This window comes from Myxine glutinosa, chromosome 4 (assembly GCF_964187855.1).
Source record: "Myxine glutinosa chromosome 4, kmMyxGlut1.1, whole genome shotgun sequence".
Classification (NCBI taxonomy): Eukaryota; Metazoa; Chordata; class Myxini; order Myxiniformes; family Myxinidae; genus Myxine; species Myxine glutinosa.
The window spans coordinates 211178677-211197754 of NC_136264.1; the positions used below are offsets into that span (position 1 = coordinate 211178677).

A 19078-nucleotide genomic window follows, 5' to 3' on the forward strand; every position below is an offset into this window, starting at 1 on the left:
ATATGGGATTGGTGGAGCAGGCACAGATGACGTCAGAGCCTTGAGTACAAAAGAGTTGGAGGGCGGACATTTTGCCTCTTGGGTCCGGACTTTGATAGAGAAGCCTCAGCTCATGGAAGATCTATGACACAGAACAAATCAGGACGGAACATAACAAAGGGGGAAACGCCAACAGCAGTGCGGAAGGAATAAATAGACAGAGACAGACAAACAAGGGATACAGGTTACGATGATGGGTAAGGGAGAACGCAAAGAATAGACAAGATGAATACATAAGCAACATTTTTGGGAGGGGGGGGGGGGGGGTGGTTTAATAGGTGTAGGAAAGATCATGATTTTGGATGGGGGTGACTTGAGATGGTGTCGAATTCATGGTGAACAGCTGTCTTGAATACCTGGAGAGAAGAATGCGAATGAAGCGAGTACGGAAGGTGGTTCCATAGGTGGGAAAAAGGGGAATAAATGAGTGGAGGTGAGCAGTGGTTCTGGATTTAGGCAGTTTCTCTATGAGCGGGTTGCTGCTGGACTGCGTGCATCCTGCAGATACCTGACAGGGACAAAGCATGTAGAGAGCAGAGGGTGCAATTCTTGACATGGTGCCAACAGGTGTTAGAGGAGGGAGACAAGTTTGAAAGCTCATTCTTGAAATTCGACAGTTTTCTGGCTCTCCAGAGAGTAGACACACACTTGTTGCGAGCTTTGTGGGCAGCCCGTTGCTAAGGAAGTCTCAGAACCCAAGTCTGTTGCTATGCAACGGGCTGGTGTTTTGAAATGACTAATGGTACCATGCATGCTAACCCATGATATCACTTTAGGGATGGTGAGTGTGTTGCCTTTTCTCCTTGGAGCCATATTAAACCAATTGCTAAACATGCTACTGTTGCTCAGCAAGATGACCCGTAGACAGCCATTACAGGCAGGATCCAGGATGCCTCCAACCTCAAAATAAAGATTATGGTCCCAGGTTACTCTGTGGAAAATTTCATGCTTTGATCATAAAATTTACAATTGGTTTGGCTATGTGCCCCACTATGACGAATCCTGTCTTTCCCAGCGCAAGAGTATGGAAATTGGTGATTGGTTAATCAGGCGAGTGGACTCTAGTTAAGATCACAGCATGTGACTTGATTCCGCTTGGCCAATCATTTAAGTTACGTGACTGACGGCACGATACCCATTCATAATGGCAACCTCACTGGCAAAGGTAACACTGTTTTGGACCTGTGAGCCTTCTAAAACTACAGTACCATAGAAACCCAACATTCACGGGTTCACCGTTTGCGGAACTAGCCTATTCGCGGTTTATCAAATGTGATCTGCTTCTACATTTGCTGCCCCTGTGCTCCAGCTATTCGCGTTTTTTTTGCAAGCATAAACCATCCCCTACTACAATTCCCTTCCACCATCCACCACCATTTTGGAGGGCAAACAAAAAGGCGTGGGTGACAGCTGCCATATTAATGGATGGTTCCATAACTGACTTGGCAGAAAATAACTTCTCCTTCAAGGTCCTCCTGCTGGTGGACAATACACCTGGTCACCCCGCACCAGGCCACCCCAAGGAGCTGAAGATGGCCCATCCCAATGTCGAGGTCATTTTCCTGCCACCCAACACCACCTCCCTAGTCCAAACCATTCGACCAAGGGGTAATTTCCACCTTCAAGACATATTACACCTGCTGCACCTTCCGTCCATCTTTGAGGCTATGGAGACCAATTTCCCCATGCTAAGTTTGGAAGCCGAACTTGGCATCAGGAAATGTTAAAAGGACTTCAACATAGCCCATTGTATCAGAGCCATCAAGGACTCGCTGGACAAAGTTAAGGCCTGCACCATCAATGCTTGCTGACATAATCTATGACGACAAGCAGTCAAAGACATCAGTCAATCTTGACATCTTGACAAGATTTGCAGTAGTTTGCAGCAGAAAAGACAATCTTGGATTTGCAGTAGTTTTCAGGAAGGTATATCCTGCGAATGTCGGGGTCCTACTTTATATGCAAAGGCGGGCCAAAGGTGGGATGTGGGGGATCTCTGGGTCGCTCCTGGGAGAGCAGTCAGCTATTCAAGAGAACTGTCTGGGGCTATGCAACAACAACAACAACAACAACAACGACAACAGTATATGCATTTTGCATTTAAAATAAGATTCACCAAAGGATAAAGCACGTACCCGCCTCCACCAGTAATGTAGTTATAACCACCTCCAGTATGCAGTCCGTAACCATAACGTTCCCCAAGGTATATTGGATCATTGGCGTTGTAGCAGCTGAGCAATGCAGCCAGGCGAGGCACACTACAAGAAAGCCATGGATGTAAACGGACATTCAGTGAAAAGGAGAGGCTCTGCTAAAAATTGAAAAGTTATTTTAATTACCGTCTCATCATAAAAATCCAATTGAATGAAAAACAGACATTGCATATAATGAAATGAATGACGTAATGATCAAAACAAAGCAATTGTTCCTACGTAAACTGCAACGCTAATAACCATTAGGTCAATAAAGTTGATGTGTGACATCACTGCGATAGTGTGATTAAATCTATTTAACCAGACAGAGGATTCATGAATAACACGTTTCAGGGAGGTTTTTGCATACATGTCCACTATACCCTCTCACTGTCTAACCCCCAATATCTTTATGCACATATAACACCAAAACATTGAATTGACTTCCCCCACATTCTACTCCTGGAGGCTTCTTTATGGATTTCAGTGACGGGTTTGCCCTTTCAATACCACTGGAGGTCACAGATGTTAAGAGCAACAAATTTTAGGATTTGGTGATATTTGGGTACATCAGTGGCCATGTTTTAGCGTCTTCAACGCTTGTTGAGATGTCGTCAGCTCCAGATAGCTGACTTCAACCCTAACAGCTCCAGATCCGGATCCGTATCTTAACCAAAATCAAATCATTTCGTCCATGTCACATACCCAACCTCTCCACCAAATTTTCGACCGAATCCGTCCACAACTTTTTGAGATATCCTGTTCACAAACAAACAAACAAACAAACAGACAGACAGACAGACAGACAGGGGTGAAAACATAACCTCCATCCACCTTTGGTGGCGGAGGTAATAAATAGCCCAGAGTGGGCCGACGGTCATCTCTTGAGGTTGTAGTTCAGACCTTTGCCCCTGGGACGCCTGCTGATCTGAAATAAAAAATCAAAGACTGAGTGATCCTGCGGACCATCGAGTAGAACGGCTGTATCAGGTTTCAGAGCAATCGGTTGGTAAAGAAGGGACGAGTAGGGATCCGAAATTTCAGGGGGTAACTCCATCTCCACCCTAAGAGCCCCCATGATCGGAAAACGAAAAGTCGAAGCCTGAGCGATTGTGTGGGCTATTGTCTTGTATTCATGTGTCGAGTTTCAGAAAAATCGGCTGGATGATAAGGGAGGAGTACCGTCCGGTCGGACGGACAGACATATGGACATCATGCCCCATTTTACAAGTTCAACTCTTTGAGAATCGAGATGAGATGGCATAAAAATTGATCGCGTTTGATAGGTGGGGAAGAGTTTAGCGGTGGGGGTGGTGCTGGGTGCGCCCCATCCCACCCTGCATTCGCTATTGACTACCCACAAACGAAGGAGGTGTGTATAATCATGTGGATTGGCCAAAGTTTCCATCCATATCAATAATAGGACTCGATGTTGCAGTTCCACACTTGATGTCTTCAGCAGCCAAACGAAATGGTTCGTTTATGCAATGCAACAAACTAGACTGATGCTATAGAGCCAAGCAACAGCAAGAGCAGGAAAACACAAATGCCTTCGCTTCTACCTCCTTTTTAACTGTAAAGCAGGCACGTTCCACCGTCGGGGCCTGAGGGAGGCAGTGGAAACGACAATCTCCACTCCGATACTATATTGTCAACATCAGAGATTAGCACCTCCACTTGTATGGAAATGTGCTACATAGCCACCCCCAAACTCCACGTTAATTTGAAAAGACAAGCATTTGAGCACTCAATTACAATTCCCTTCCAGTGTATCGTGCAACTTTAAACTGTTTTGGGGGAAATGGATGGGGGGAGCTACGGCAAAATACCAACAAGAGCGAAGTTGATGGCGCACCATCGCAAATCTCCGTGCTTCCCACCTAAAGCAACGTCGAAAGAGGCAAAACGTTCCATCAGGAATGACCCAATATCAAATTTTGAGTTAGAAAATATTCTCCCTATTATCTCAAGGCCCCCCCTCCCCCCATCCTGGAGCATGAACTGGGGATCAAATCCAAAAATTTCATACATATTTCATGCATACCCAATGTTGATTGCACATACAAAGTTTCATTTTTAAAAAGTGTTAAAATGTGCTGGTAATTCAATATATTTCGGTAAATGACCTTTTGACCCGCCCCATGGGGCTGGTAAAAAATGGCACTGCTCTCGCACCTTCTTGCAATGGGGTGATCATCATTAGGTTTGGTGAATATCTGCACTGCTGTTTAGGAGAACTACCCAAATTAGCAGAGCCTTGGAGATCAATTTTCTGTTTGTCATATTCATATTTCATATATTGTGATAATGCTGAGAGAAGCAATTTTGATCTCAGTAGGTTAAATGGTAAATTTCAGATTTTCACCATTTTTTGCAATAAAACCTGGAATCCTTTTTTCCATTTTGTGATGTCAACCATAGCTGATGCAACGGGCAATAAACATGCCAACTTTCAGGATTGCAATGGGAACCGTTCTATAATCCAAGGCAAACATATAAGGGGGCTATAACCCAAGAAAGAAGGTGAAGGTTAGATAAACACTTAAGTGGTTAATTATGTATAGCATAGGGAATACATATGGAAACATATAATCCTATGAGATGTCATCTGGCCTAAATCAGCAAAAAGAAACATTTCACATTCTCCCGAGTTGAAAGTTAAGGTCAACTTAGACGTTGTAGAAGAGTTGACAAGCAAGATCATGGTGTTTCATTCAATGTTGAAGGCTCCAGTCACGGACGACATAGTCCACATCGAGGCCAGGCCTTAAATAAAACAACTGCATAAAGAGAAATATAAGACACAGAATGTAAAGGTGAAGAGTGAAAATGAGGAAGAAAAGTGCATGATGAAAAGTGTATGATGAAAAGTGTATGATGAAAAGTGTATGATGAAAAGTGTATGATGAAAAGTGTATGATGAAAAGTGTATGATGAAAAGTGTATGATGAAAAGTGCATGATGAAAAGTGTATGATGAAAAGTGTATGATGAAAAGTGTATGATGAAAAGTGTATGATGAAAAGTGTATGATGAAAAGTGTATGATGAAAAGTGTGTGATGAAAAGTGTATGATGAAAAGTGCATGACGAAAAGTGCATGATGAAAAGTGCATGACGAAAAGTGCATGATGAAAAGTGCATGATGAAAAGTGTATGATGAAAAGTGCATGAATAGAAGTGCATGATGAAAAGTGCATGATGAAAAGCGCATGATGAAAAGTGCATGACGAAAAGTGCATGATGAAAAGTGTATGATGAAAAGTGTATGATGAAAAGTGCATGATGAAAAGTGCATGATGAAAAGTGCATGATGAAAAGTGTATGATGAAAAGTGCATGATGAAAAGTGCATGATGAAAAGTGCATGATGAAAAGTGCATGATGAAAAGTGCATGATGAAAAGTGCATGATGAAAAGTGCATGATGAAAAGTGCATGATGAAAAGTGCATGACGAAAAGTGCATGATGAAAAGTGTATGATGAAAAGTGTATGACGAAAAGTGCATGATGAAAAGTGTATGATGAAAAGTGCATGATGAAAAGTGTATGATGAAAAGTGCATGATGAAAAGTGCATGATGAAAAGTGCATGATGAAAAGTGCATGATGAAAAGTGCATGACGAAAAGTGCATGATGAAAAGTGTATGATGAAAAGTGCATGATGAAAAGTGTATGATGAAAAGTGCATGATGAAAAGTGCATGATGAAAAGTGCATGATGAAAAGTGCATGACGAAAAGTGCATGATGAAAAGTGCATGATGAAAAGTGTATGATGAAAAGTGCATGATGAAAAGTGCATGATGAAAAGTGTATGATGAAAAGTGCATGATGAAAAGTGCATGATGAAAAGTGCATGATGAAAAGTGCATGATGAAAAGTGCATGATGAAAAGTGCATGATGAAAAGTGCATGATGAAAAGTGCATGATGAAAAATGCATGACGAAAAGTGCATGATGAAAAGTGTATGATGAAAAGTGCATGATGAAAAGTGCATGATGAAAAGTGCATGATGAAAAGTGTATGATGAAAAGTGGGTGATGAAAAGTGTATGATGAAAAGTGTATGATGAAAAGTGTATGATGAAAAGTGTATGATGAAAAGTGCATGATGAAAAGTGCATGATGAAAAGTGCATGATGAAAAGTGCATGACGAAAAGTGCATGATGAAAAGTGTATGACGAAAAGTGCATGATGAAAAGTGTATGATGAAAAGTGCATGATGAAAAGTGTATGATGAAAAGTGCATGATGAAAAGTGCATGATGAAAAGTGCATGATGAAAAGTGCATGATGAAAAGTGCATGACGAAAAGTGCATGATGAAAAGTGTATGATGAAAAGTGCATGATGAAAAGTGTATGATGAAAAGTGTATGATGAAAAGTGTATGATGAAAAGTGTATGATGAAAAGTGTATGATGAAAAGTGTATGATGAAAAGTGTATGATGAAAAGTGTATGATGAAAAGTGTATGATGAAAAGTGTATGATGAAAAGTGTATGATGAAAAGTGTATGATGAAAAGTGTATGATGAAAAGTGCATGATGAAAAGTGTATGATGAAAAGTGTATGATGAAAAGTGTATGATGAAAAGTGTATGATGAAAAGTGTATGATGAAAAGTGTATGATGAAAAGTGTATGATGAAAAGTGTATGATGAAAAGTGTATGATGAAAAGTGTATGATGAAAAGTGTATGATGAAAAGTGTATGATGAAAAGTGTATGATGAAAAGTGTATGATGAAAAGTGTGTGATGAAAAGTGCATGATGAAAAGTGTATGATGAAAAGTGTATGATGAAAAGTGTATGATGAAAAGTGTATGATGAAAAGTGTATGATGAAAAGTGTGTGATGAAAAGTGCATGATGAAAAGTGCATGATGAAAAGTGTATGATGAAAAGTGTATGATGAAAAGTGTATGATGAAAAGTGTATGATGAAAAGTGTATGATGAAAAGTGTATGATGAAAAGTGTGTGATGAAAAGTGCATGATGAAAAGTGTATGATGAAAGGTGCATGATGAAAAGTGTATGATGAAAAGTGTGTGATGAAAAGTGCATGATGAAAAGTGTATGATGAAAAGTGTATGATGAAAAGTGTGTGATGAAAAGTGCATGATGAAAAGTATATGATGAAAAGTGCATGATGAAAAGTGTATGATGAAAAGTGTATGATGAAAAGTGCATGATGAAAAGTGCATGATGAAAAGTGTATGATGAAAAGTGCATGATGAAAAGTGCATGACGAAAAGTGCATGATGAAAAGTGCATGATGAAAAGTGTATGATGAAAAGTGCATGATGAAAAGTGCATGATGAAAAGTGCATGATGAAAAGTGCATGATGAAAAGTGTATGATGAAAAGTGCATGATGAAAAGTGCATGATGAAAAGTGCATGATGAAAAGTGCATGATGAAAAGTGCATGATGAAAAGTGCATGATGAAAAATGCATGACGAAAAGTGCATGATGAAAAGTGTATGATGAAAAGTGCATGATGAAAAGTGCATGATTAAAAGTGCATGATGAAAAGTGCATGATGAAAAGTGTATGATGAAAAGTGGGTGATGAAAAGTGTATGATGAAAAGTGCATGACGAAAAGTGCATGATGAAAAGTGCATGATGAAAAGTGCATGACGAAAAGTGCATGATGAAAAGTGTATGATGAAAAGTGCATGATGAAAAGTGCATGATGAAAAGTGCATGATGAAAAGTGCATGATGAAAAGTGCATGATGAAAAGTGCATGATGAAAAGTGCATGATGAAAAGTGCATGATGAAAAGTGCATGATGAAAAGTGCATGACGAAAAGTGCATGATGAAAAGTGTATGATGAAAAGTGTATGATGAAAAGTGCATGATGAAAAGTGCATGATGAAAAGTGCATGACGAAAAGTGCATGATGAAAAGTGTATGATGAAAAGTGCATGATGAAAAGTGCATGATGAAAAGTGCATGATGAAAAGTGCATGATGAAAAGTGCATGATGAAAAGTGCATGACGAAAAGTGCATGATGAAAAGTGTATGATGAAAAGTGGGTGATGAAAAGTGCATGATGAAAAGTGTATGATGAAAAGTGCATGATGAAAAGTGCATGATGAAAAGTGCATGATGAAAAGTGTATGATGAAAAGTGGGTGATGAAAAGTGTATGATGAAAAGTGCATGACGAAAAGTGCATGATGAAAAGTGCATGATGAAAAGTGCATGATGAAAAGTGCATGATGAAAAGTGCATGATGAAAAGTGCATGACGAAAAGTGCATGACGAAAAGTGTATGATGAAAAGTGCATGACGAAAAGTGCATGACGAAAAGTGCATGATGAAAAGTGCATGATGAAAAGTGCATGATGAAAAGTGCATGACGAAAAGTGCATGACGAAAAGTGTATGATGAAAAGTGCATGATGAAAAGTGCATGATGAAAAGTGCATGATGAAAAGTGCATGATGAAAAGTGCATGATGAAAAGTGCATGATGAAAAGTGCATGACGAAAAGTGCATGACGAAAAGTGCATGACGAAAAGTGCATGATGAAAAGTGCATGACGAAAAGTGCATGATGAAAAGTGCATGATGAAAAGTGTATGATGAAAAGTGCATGACGAAATGTGCATGATGAAAAGTGTATGATGAAAAGTGCATGATGAAAAGTGCATGATGAAAAGTGCATGATGAAAAGTGTATGATGAAAAGTACATGATGAAAAGTGTATGATGAAAAGTACATGATGAAAAGTGCATGATGAAAAGTGCATGATGAAAAGTGCATGATGAAAAGTGTATGATGAAAAATGTGTGATGAAAAGTGCATGATGAAAAGTGCATGATGAAAAGTGTATGATGAAAAATGTGTGATGAAAAGTGTATGATGAAAAGTGCATGACGAAAAGTGCATGATGAAAAGTGCATGATGAAAAGTGTATGATGAAAAGTGTATGATGAAAAGTGCACGACGAAAAGGGCATGATGAAAAGTGCATGACAAAAAGTGCATGATGAAAAGTGCATGATGAAAAGTGTATGATGAAAAGTGCATGATGAAAAGTGCATGATGAAAAGTGCATGACGAAAAGTGCATGATGAAAAGTGTGTGATGAAAAGTGTATGATGAAAAGTGCATGACGAAAAGTGCATGATGAAAAGTGCATGATGAAAAGTGTATGATGAAAAGTGTATGATGAAAAGTGCATGACGAAAAGTGCATGATGAAGAGTGCATGATGAAAAGTGCATGATGAAGAGTGCATGATGAAAAGTGTATGATGAAAAGTGCATGATGAAAAGTGCATGATGAAAAGTGCATGATGAAAAGTGCATGACGAAAAGTGCATGATGAAAAGTGCATGATGAAAAGTGCATGATGAAAAGTGCATGACGAAAAGTGAATGATGAAAAGTGCATGATGAAAAGTGTATGATGAAAAGTGTATGATGAAAAGTGCATGACGAAAAGTGCATGATGAAAAGTGCATGACGAAAACTGCATGATGAAAAGTGCATGACGAAAAGTGCATGATGAAAAGTGCATGATGAAAAGTGCATGATGAAAAGTGTATGATGAAAAGTGCATGACAAAAAGTGCATGATGAAAAGTGCATGATGAAAAGTGTATGATGAAAAGTGCATGATGAAAAGTGCATGATGAAAAGTGTATGATGAAAAGTGCATGACGAAAAGTGTGTGATGAAAAGTGTATGATGAAAAGTGTGTGATGAAAAGTGTGTGATGAAAAGTGTGTGATGAAAAGTGTATGATGAAAAGTGCATGATGAAAAGTGTATGATGAAAAGTGCATGACAAAAAGTGTATGATGAAAAGTGTATGATGAAAAGTGCATGACAAAAAGTGTATGATGAAAAGTGTGTGATGAAAAGTGTATGATGAAAAGTGTGTGATGAAAAGTGTGGGCTGGACACTTGGTGCAGATGGGGGAAGAGAGCTGATAGGTTGAGGAAACAAGGTAGGAGGAAAAAAGATAGACCGTGGTTGAGATGAGAGGATTGTGTGAAGAGGGATGTCAGAAAGGTGGGGGTGGTTGGAGGGTGGAGAGAGTTCGCTGAAGACAGAGTACAGTGGAGCAGTATAGTGGTCAAGGCAGGGCAGGAGCATGGTACCGTTGAACATCACTCCTTATAAAGGGATGAGGAGGAGAAGAAGAAGAATTGTTATACAAATATGCAAATTAACTTTAAAGTACTGGAAGCAGTACACTGTACTGTAATCGATTTGAAAATGATGTACTCTTCAAAAGCTAGGTCAAGGTCGAGGATGAATTTTGTTCCTTTTCGATCAACTTCAGATGCCCGAAGATGTTCATAAATCATCTTTGTTTGTAGAAGAGAGGAGTTAGAGGAGGTGGAGTAAACACTGCAATCTATAATTAAGAGGGATAGGTTCGGAAGAGTTCATCATCATTTTGTATGCAGTGTATGTTGGCTGCTGGTTGCATCATTGCTGGGAGCACGGCTGTGCCGCTAACGCCGTGCCCCGTTTCCAGTAAACTGGTACTCATGTTGTCGACCTCGGAAGGATGACAGGCTGAGTCAACCCACCTGGTGTTATTTAACGGCATGATATGGGCTCGAAATCTTCACCCTAGGATCATAAGCTTGCCACCTTAACCGTTAAGCCAACACCTAGCTTAATACGATGAATTAATAAGGGTAATTAACCATACTAGGGCGTGCCCGTACGTGGGTGCAAAAAAACATGCGTGCAAACAACAACAACAAAAAAAAACTTTGAAACCACGTGGCAGTAACGACCACAGAACCCCCCCCCCCCTCTATTTACATGAAATGGTTTGGTCCATTCGCAAAGCCAAAGCGAACGGCTTGCGAGTACGGTAGAACCCCCCCCCCCCCCCCTCTATTTACATGAAATGGTTTGGTCCATTCGCAAAGCCAAAGCGAACGGCTTGCGAGTACGGTGACCATACCTTGGGAACCACTTGTCCGATTAATATGAAACCTTGAAAAGGCACATCCTCGGGTCCCCAGCAATATACCTGGCAAGTTGCAAGTATATCGGACCCGTGGTTGTCGAGAAACAGCGGTCACAGACAAACAAACACACACACAGACACACAGACACACACACACACACACACACACACACACACACACACACACACACACAGAGATTGCTGGAATTATAGATAGATAGTCAGGTTCACTATGTTTTTTCGTTCAAAATCATGGTAGATTAGCAAACCTATACATTTTTGGAAACGTTATTACATGGAAAATCTGAAAATCAATGTTTACATTTGCCAATTCCGACCAATTCGATTCGACCAATTCGACCAATCGACCAATTCCATTCGACCAATTCGACCATTCGACCAATCGCTTCGATCGACCATTCGACCATTCGACCAATTCGATCGATTCGATTCGATACGATTCATCGAATTCGATTCGATCGACCATTCGACCAATTCGATTTGCCAATCAATTTGACCGACCTTTGCTTGTGTGGAACGGACTGTGAAAACGATGCGGACTATATTGTCGGATACGACACACAGGACAGTGATGACGAACTCTAAATGGCATATTCTGTAATCGTGTATGTTTGATGCCATTGGCTGCCTGTGTATATTTTGTCATTGACTGCCTGTGTAGATGTGAAGTTATACTGACTGCATGTGTATATATGATTTTGCTGACTGCCTGTGTATGTTTGGTGATATGAATTATTGTGACACATTTTGATGTTATTAACTGCCTGTACAAAATGATAACATGCATTTGATTATGCAACTTATCGCGAATATAAAGACAGTATTTTGCAATTCAAAACCTTTGATTCGTGTCTTACCATTCCCCATAGCACTAATTTAATACTTTCATTGGATTCCTTGTCCCTGAAAATATAGGTTTAGTATATTTTTAAAAGTTTTTAGGGTAATTAGAGGCAGAAATAGAACAAAATATGTATTTTACAGTGGCCATTTTGAAAATCCAAAATGGCCACCATACAGGTATCTCTCCAAATGTAAACATTGATTTTTAGTTTCCTTATGGTATAACCTTTCCAAAAATGTATAGGTTTTCTAATCTACCATGATTTTGAACGAAATATAATTTATTGACATAGTGAACCTGACTAATAACTCATATCTCAGTCCCTTGTACTTATCACCTGACAGAGTATGTGTACAATCCTGGCAATGTGACAAATGCATTTATTATGAGATAGTGCAAGGGGTAATTACAAAATATATAAAACCTCACCTAATCAAGGTGTCATCATCAACAATGACAAGCCAAGGTATGGATTTCAGCTCGTGGTGTGAACTCATTCTCTTAAGAATAGCAAACATCTTCCCACAATGACCTGGTAAAAACAACCATTCAAACTACATAAAATAAACCAGTACCATGTATGCTGTAAATGGTAAAGTTAATCAGGCTGAAAGGAAAGTAAAAAACACTGGTGTCTATAAGGACTACAGTCAGTCTGCATTGGCAAAAATATAAGGATAACTAATTTTCTCAACCAAACGTTGAGAGGTGTGCTAAGAACCGTGGGAAAGAATGGGAAGCAACATTTCAGGTATGACGAGCCTTAATTAAAGCAATATGGAGAACTGAGCATTGAGAGAAGATACAATGACCTCCATAAGTATTGGAACAGTGAAGTCAAATTTGTTATTATTGCTCTTTATACTTGACCCCCGCTAACCGCCCCTGGCTAACCCCCGCTCTAGCAGGGAAAATGGCCTTAAAATGCATGTTGTGTTGTGTTGTGTTGTTGCTCTTTATACTTGCCCCGCTAACCGCCCCTGGCTAACCCCCGCTCTAGCAGGGAAAATGGCCTTAAAATGCATGTTGTGTTGTGTTGTGTTGTTGCTCTTTATACTTGACCCCCGCTAACCGCCCCTGGCTAACCCCCGCTCTAGCAGGGAAAATGGCCTTAAAATGCATGTTGTGTTGTGTTGTGTTGTTGCTCTTTATACTTGACCCCCGCTAACCGCCCCTGGCTAACCCCCGCTCCAGCAGGGAAAATGGCCTTAAAATGCATGTTGTGTTGTGTTGTGTTGTTGCTCTTTATACTTGACCCCCGCTAACCGCCCCTGGCTAACCCCCGCTCTAACAGGGAAAATGGCCTTAAAATGCATGTTGTGTTGTGTTGTTGCTCTTTATACTTGACCCCCGCTAACCGCCCCTGGCTAACCCCCGCTCTAACAGGGAAAATGGCCTTAAAATGCATGTTGTGTTGTGTTGTGTTGTTGCCCTTTATACTTGACCCCCGCTAACCGCCCCTGGCTAACCCCCGCTCTAGCAGGGAAAATGGCCTTAAAATGCATGTTGTGTTGTGTGGTGTTGTTGCTCTTTATACTTGACCCCCGCTAACCGCCCCTGGCTAACCCCCGCTCTAACAGGGAAAATGGCCTTAAAATGCATGTTGTGTTGTGTGGTGTTGTTGCTCTTTATACTTGACCCCCGCTAACCGCCCCTGGCTAACCCCCGCTCTAACAGGGAAAATGGCCTTAAAATGCATGTTGTGTTGTGTGGTGTTGTTGCTCTTTATACTTGACCCCCGCTAACCGCCCCTGGCTAACCCCCGCTCTAACAGGGAAAATGGCCTTAAAATGCATGTTGTGTTGTCTTGTTGCTCTTTATACTTGAGAAATTTTGATTTGAGATCGAAATATGAATATGAGGCAAGAGAACAGAAGGCCAGCTTTTATTTCTTCATATTTATATGTGTGTATATATATATATATATATATATATATATATATATATATATATATATATATATATATATATATATATATATATATATATATATGTGTTTTACAATTGTAGAGAAGGTCTAAATTAGCAAAAAGAAACACTTCACATTCTCCCGAGTTGAAAGCTATGGTCAACTTAGATGTTATAGAAGAGTTTTCAAGCAATATCATGGTGTTTTTTTTTTAATGTTGAAGGCTCCAGTCACGGACTATATAGTCCACATCGAGGCCAGGCCTTAAATAAAATAATGTTTTGTGAGAAGAGTTTATCTTGATTTACCTCTTTCGGTGTTCGGAACACCAAGGGTAATAGTTGGGATGCTGGGATCTGATTCGTCGCTGTAAAACTCGATGTGCTTTGCTTGTGGACCCCAAGTTTTCCATACAATCGGAACTGGTCAACAAACAAGGGCCAGAAAAATAAATTACGATGATACTTCCAGATGTTGTGCTATTAATTATGAAGATCATCCCAAACGTTGTCACCTAGGAACATAAAAAACAAAGAACCATTAACAAATTGTATAAATATTATCATATTATTCAGCATAATCTCCATCCTCTTCAATGCATTTTGTCCAGTAGTCAACCAACGTGATTGTCCCAGCACAGAAGTCCTCCTGCTGAAGTATCGTTCATTCAGTGGACGCTTGCTATGTTACCCTCTTCAGTGGATGTAAGATTTCTACCCCGAACCTCATTTTTTATTTTGGGGGAAGTGTGAAATTTTGTGGATGTTTTCGTGAACAATATTCTTCGGCAGTGCAATGAATTTAACAAGAGTGCAGATGTCTCCTTTAATGAAGCTTTTTGCCACAGCTAAGACGTTAGTACTAGATGTTATTATTTTCACTCCAGAAACAAAAGTGTGAGAAACTTGATATTTACCAGATATCAGGAAATAAAGAGGCAGTAGATAAGGAATTTTGTGATCTCGTTGACCTTTTACTTAAAAGGTTACAAGTGGAGCAAGAATCGAGATTAACAGTTGCCGCATGGCAAGTTGATGACATACGCCAAGTTTATATTTTTTTCGTTGAGTGGTTTCAGAGAAAATGATATCCATTTTTTCCCTTTAATCCAATATGGCTACCATACCATGTGACCTATGACGTCGGAGTTAGCAATAAACTATTCTGCATTGGGAGTCCCTTCGATGTATAAAATTTTGCATCAATCGGACAGGCAGTTGTCGAGAAAAACATTTTAAAGCGAAAATATACAGACGCTGACACACGCAGGCACATACACAAACACACATTAATGGAGGTGGATACTTTGTGGCATGGGAAGGCTCTGTTCCACCTTCTGAAACCTGCATATATCAGAGATAACAACCAACAATGCACGCGTGCACGCACATGCACACACTCGCACGCACACACACACACACACACACACACACACACACACACACACACACACACACACACACGTATTCGGTGAAGATCCGGATTCTGATCTGACTCTGGGTTCTGATTGAAGATTTTGTTGAAGATCCGATGTTGGATGCTATAACTTTTAAAGTGATTCTTCATCATTGAGATATAGGGCAAAAAACTATATACAGTATAGCACAATATCACAAAATGTTATGGCCAGATTCGGTCAAAACTTGGTGGACAAGTTGGGTGTGTGAGAAGCACAAATCGATTCGATTTTCGTGAAGATTTGAATCTGGATCCAGATCCAAATACGAGAATTTTTTAAGTGATTCTTCACCATTGAGAGATAAGGCCATAACGATGCATAGCATATCTCAAAAAGTTGTGGATGAGTTATGCCCAAACATGGTGGATCAGTTGGTTGGGTGACAAGAACAGGCCGATTAGAATTTGGTTCAGGTCTGGATGCAGATCCGGCTTAGCAGTGGGATACAAAATGAAACTGTTCAGTCTGGCGGAGGTACATATGCGCTCTTGCGAGTGCTGTTCTAGTTTGCTCAAACAAGTGTGTTTCGGGGAGCATTTTATGTAAGGGGTAGGGTGAATATAATTAATGAGATGCAACCTGTGCAAAGCGAAATTTCATTTCATCTCGAGTGATCATTTTCAACATCCGAAGTAATGATGAGTCAGAAAATACAGTCTCAATTCGGATTGCACCTGCTAAAAGATGAGACGTTGAAGCAGAACATTGATAGTGTTCCTGCCAATAGACAGAATGCTGAAGAGGTTTCTCATGCTCATCCATCATGTTCATCTGCTTCGACGAGCACTGCTACCTCTCTCTCACATTTTACAGCTACTGGCGTGTATAATTATCCATTTGTTGCATTGAAAGCTATTCACAAAACGAGTGACTTTTTTTTTCCAGGCAACCAAAATTATGTGCAGGGCAACGCCCTTTACTCCCAAATGTTAGTGTTGAGCACTGAAGTGGCTTGACATATCTTTTGAGATAACACTCATATAATATATCACATAATCATATATTTGAAACATTGGATGAGGATCAAAAGAGAATGAGTTAGAGCTGGGATTGCACTACAACAAATGAATGGAATCCCTTTGATTTTGAATTGTTATTTTTGGCAGAATTTTGGAGAAGGTTCAATCATGATGAAGTTGCATGATTGAATGCATAAATAACCAAGATCAAAATAGTGAATGCATAAAGTGTGTTCAATAAAGGCAAAAATGTGTAGATAAAATGTACATTTACATCTGGTATATTTGATGTCTTTACATCTTTCTTTCACTCTTTCAATCCTGACAAATCTCACAATCTTACTAAGTCTCTCCAAAAAGACCGTCTCGACAACCCTCCCATCCACTTTCTCAACAATCCTCTCCAAGAAGTTCTGTCACTCAAGCTTTTGGGTCTCACCGTCTACCATGATCTTTCCTGGGAAAACCACATTTCAAATCTGGCCTCCAAAGCCAGTCGCCGACTGGGCATCTTCCGTCGTGCGAAGTCCTTCCCCGGCACACCTGAGCTCCTCACCACATACAAGGCTTTCATCCACAGATAAATGGAATACTGCTCTCCCCTCTGGGCTGGTGCACCTGCTTCACACCTAGCTCGGCTTCGTGCTGTAGAAACAAAGGCTTTCAGAATCATTGGAATCTCCCGTGATGAAGCTAATTCTGAGGACCTTTCACTCGCTCACCGCAGGCAGGTTGGTGGTCTTTCTGTCTTCTACCGACTCCTGTCCGGCCTTGCTCCCCCAGCTCTGTCTGTGCTCTGACCCCCAAATATTCCTTCAGGATGCACAAGATCTGCCAGCAACCCTCTTCTGGTGAAACAGCCAAAATCAAGACTCTCTGCTCACCTTTACTGCTTCATTCCTCTTTTCTCCCACCTCTGGACCAAACTCCCACACTCACTTCAATCACACTCCTCCCTCCAGGTCTTTAAAACAGCTGTTCACCACAATCTCTTATCTTTCCCCATCCAAAACCTTGATCTTTTCTAACCCCATTAATGCACCCCAAATCCATCTTTTTCAAATTCAGTTTTCTTTCCTGAAAGTCCTAGTAGTGTACATCTTCTTTATCCCATGTATCCCACCCCAGCCTTCTCCCTTCCACAGATCTGCCGATGTCCTTGTTCTCTACTGTTGCTGTGCTTCCCTTTCTCTCGTCCGCTTGTCTCTCACTCCCTTTATTATATGTTTTATGTGTTAGCTCTTACACAAGCCCCGACCTAGTACACACAAAAAAAATTTTTAAATGGGAATTAACTAAAATGTGGACTTTTTAAAATAATAGTTCCTTAGTGGGCTGGCAGGATGGTCTTTGTGTATGCACACTCCTCTATGAGCTGCTATGCACACTCCCCTCTGAGTCTTGGTTCAAATCTATAAATCTTGGTTTATCTTGGTGTTTCACATGTGGATCAATCATAAACATTAAACTGGTTGTCCCTTCTGCCGGCAATAGTTGGTGGACATTAAAGATCCCATGGTGTCATTCGTGAAAAGGATGTGAGTTATCACTGGCACCATGAACACATTACAAATTCCTGCCCTGACTTCCTGTGTCAAACTAGCGATCCATCCACGATTGTAACATAGTCAAGAAACTGCTTCGGCAGAACAGATACTCTGTATAGAGCATGGTAGATGTTGACGTTGATAACAATGATGATGATGAAGAGTTCAGTTCTTTAGTTAGATGATATGAAGTCGACAAAGTTTCGAAATGGTGGCGGAAGGATACTTTTGGTGGAATGTACTTCAACACCAGTTAAACAGCTAAAAAAAATACCCTCAAGCACTAGAGATTCATCCTTGCAAATTCCAGCTATCAGTAATGCATTAGGAAACAATGCAATGAATCACAAATACAGATTAAACATTACAGAAGTTAAATAAACACAAAACGGATAGGGCCACTCACAGCGGAGTGACAATGTAACATTACCTCTGTCATGGTGGAATTTCTTGCATGTCTTCACTGCAAAGAATATGTCTTCAATAGGGACAGGTTTTCCCTAACAAACAAAAAATTCAGGTTAATCACACAACTGATGTTAAAATTGTAGGTTAATCTCAGCATTGATGTCATCACCCATCTGTAGCCCTATTGGGTAATGATAGAGCTGATCATATCAGTACCTGCTCACCATAGGTGCAAGACATAGGCCAGAGAATTTCCTGCAAAGACTATTTTGATAGTTATTGCTGCCCATTTTTAGTAGCAGATGATTTAACACTAGAACTACCAGCCTCACCCACCTACCTAATAGCTCAAAAATCTCTTTGTCCGTGAGTCCTGGCCGCCGTGACATGTTTACTGTACAGCGTGAATACAGTACACTGTCTGAAATCGAATGAATGAACGAACGAATGAAAATTTTGGAAATTTTGCATGCAATTCCTGCTTAGCAGATTCGGCACACAGAGATGAAATCTCATCGGAACAAGTATTGATAATAACTAATCTCAAATTACAATTCATCAATGCTGAACCCATGTGTTTTATGCAATACATTTCCTTAGCGGTCAAATTGACCGCAGTGGCTGTTTTAGGTATAATAACCTATAACTCAAATGTGGTTGAAGTCAGGAGGTCAATATTTTGTATGAATATCCAACACCCAGAATCAAGAAAAGTCAAGGAAAATCAAAACTGTGAACAAAAAAAAATTACACTCATAGTC

At 40.1% G+C, this 19078-nt stretch overlaps 1 protein-coding gene across 5 annotated transcripts in view; it reads right to left on the bottom strand.

The window, feature by feature from the left end:
- Nucleotides 1-378: 378 nt before the first annotated feature.
- Nucleotides 379-19078, bottom strand: part of B3GLCT (beta 3-glucosyltransferase) — a 65228-nt gene continuing 46528 nt past the window's right edge. For 4 of the 5 annotated variants that reach the window (XM_078776983.1, XM_078776981.1, XM_078776982.1 and 1 more), the window contains exons 10-13: nucleotides 18340-18409; nucleotides 14253-14366; nucleotides 12465-12567; nucleotides 1917-2297 (exon numbers count right to left, since the gene is read on the bottom strand). In XM_078776983.1, coding sequence (XP_078633109.1) covers nucleotides 2063-2297; nucleotides 12465-12567; nucleotides 14253-14366; nucleotides 18340-18409 — 522 coding nt within the window. In that variant the 3' untranslated portion in view covers nucleotides 1917-2062. Of the gene's footprint in view, nucleotides 548-1916; nucleotides 2298-12464; nucleotides 12568-14252; nucleotides 14367-18339; nucleotides 18410-19078 lie in introns of those variants that run through there. The other variant, XM_078776985.1, reaches the window with a different exon arrangement.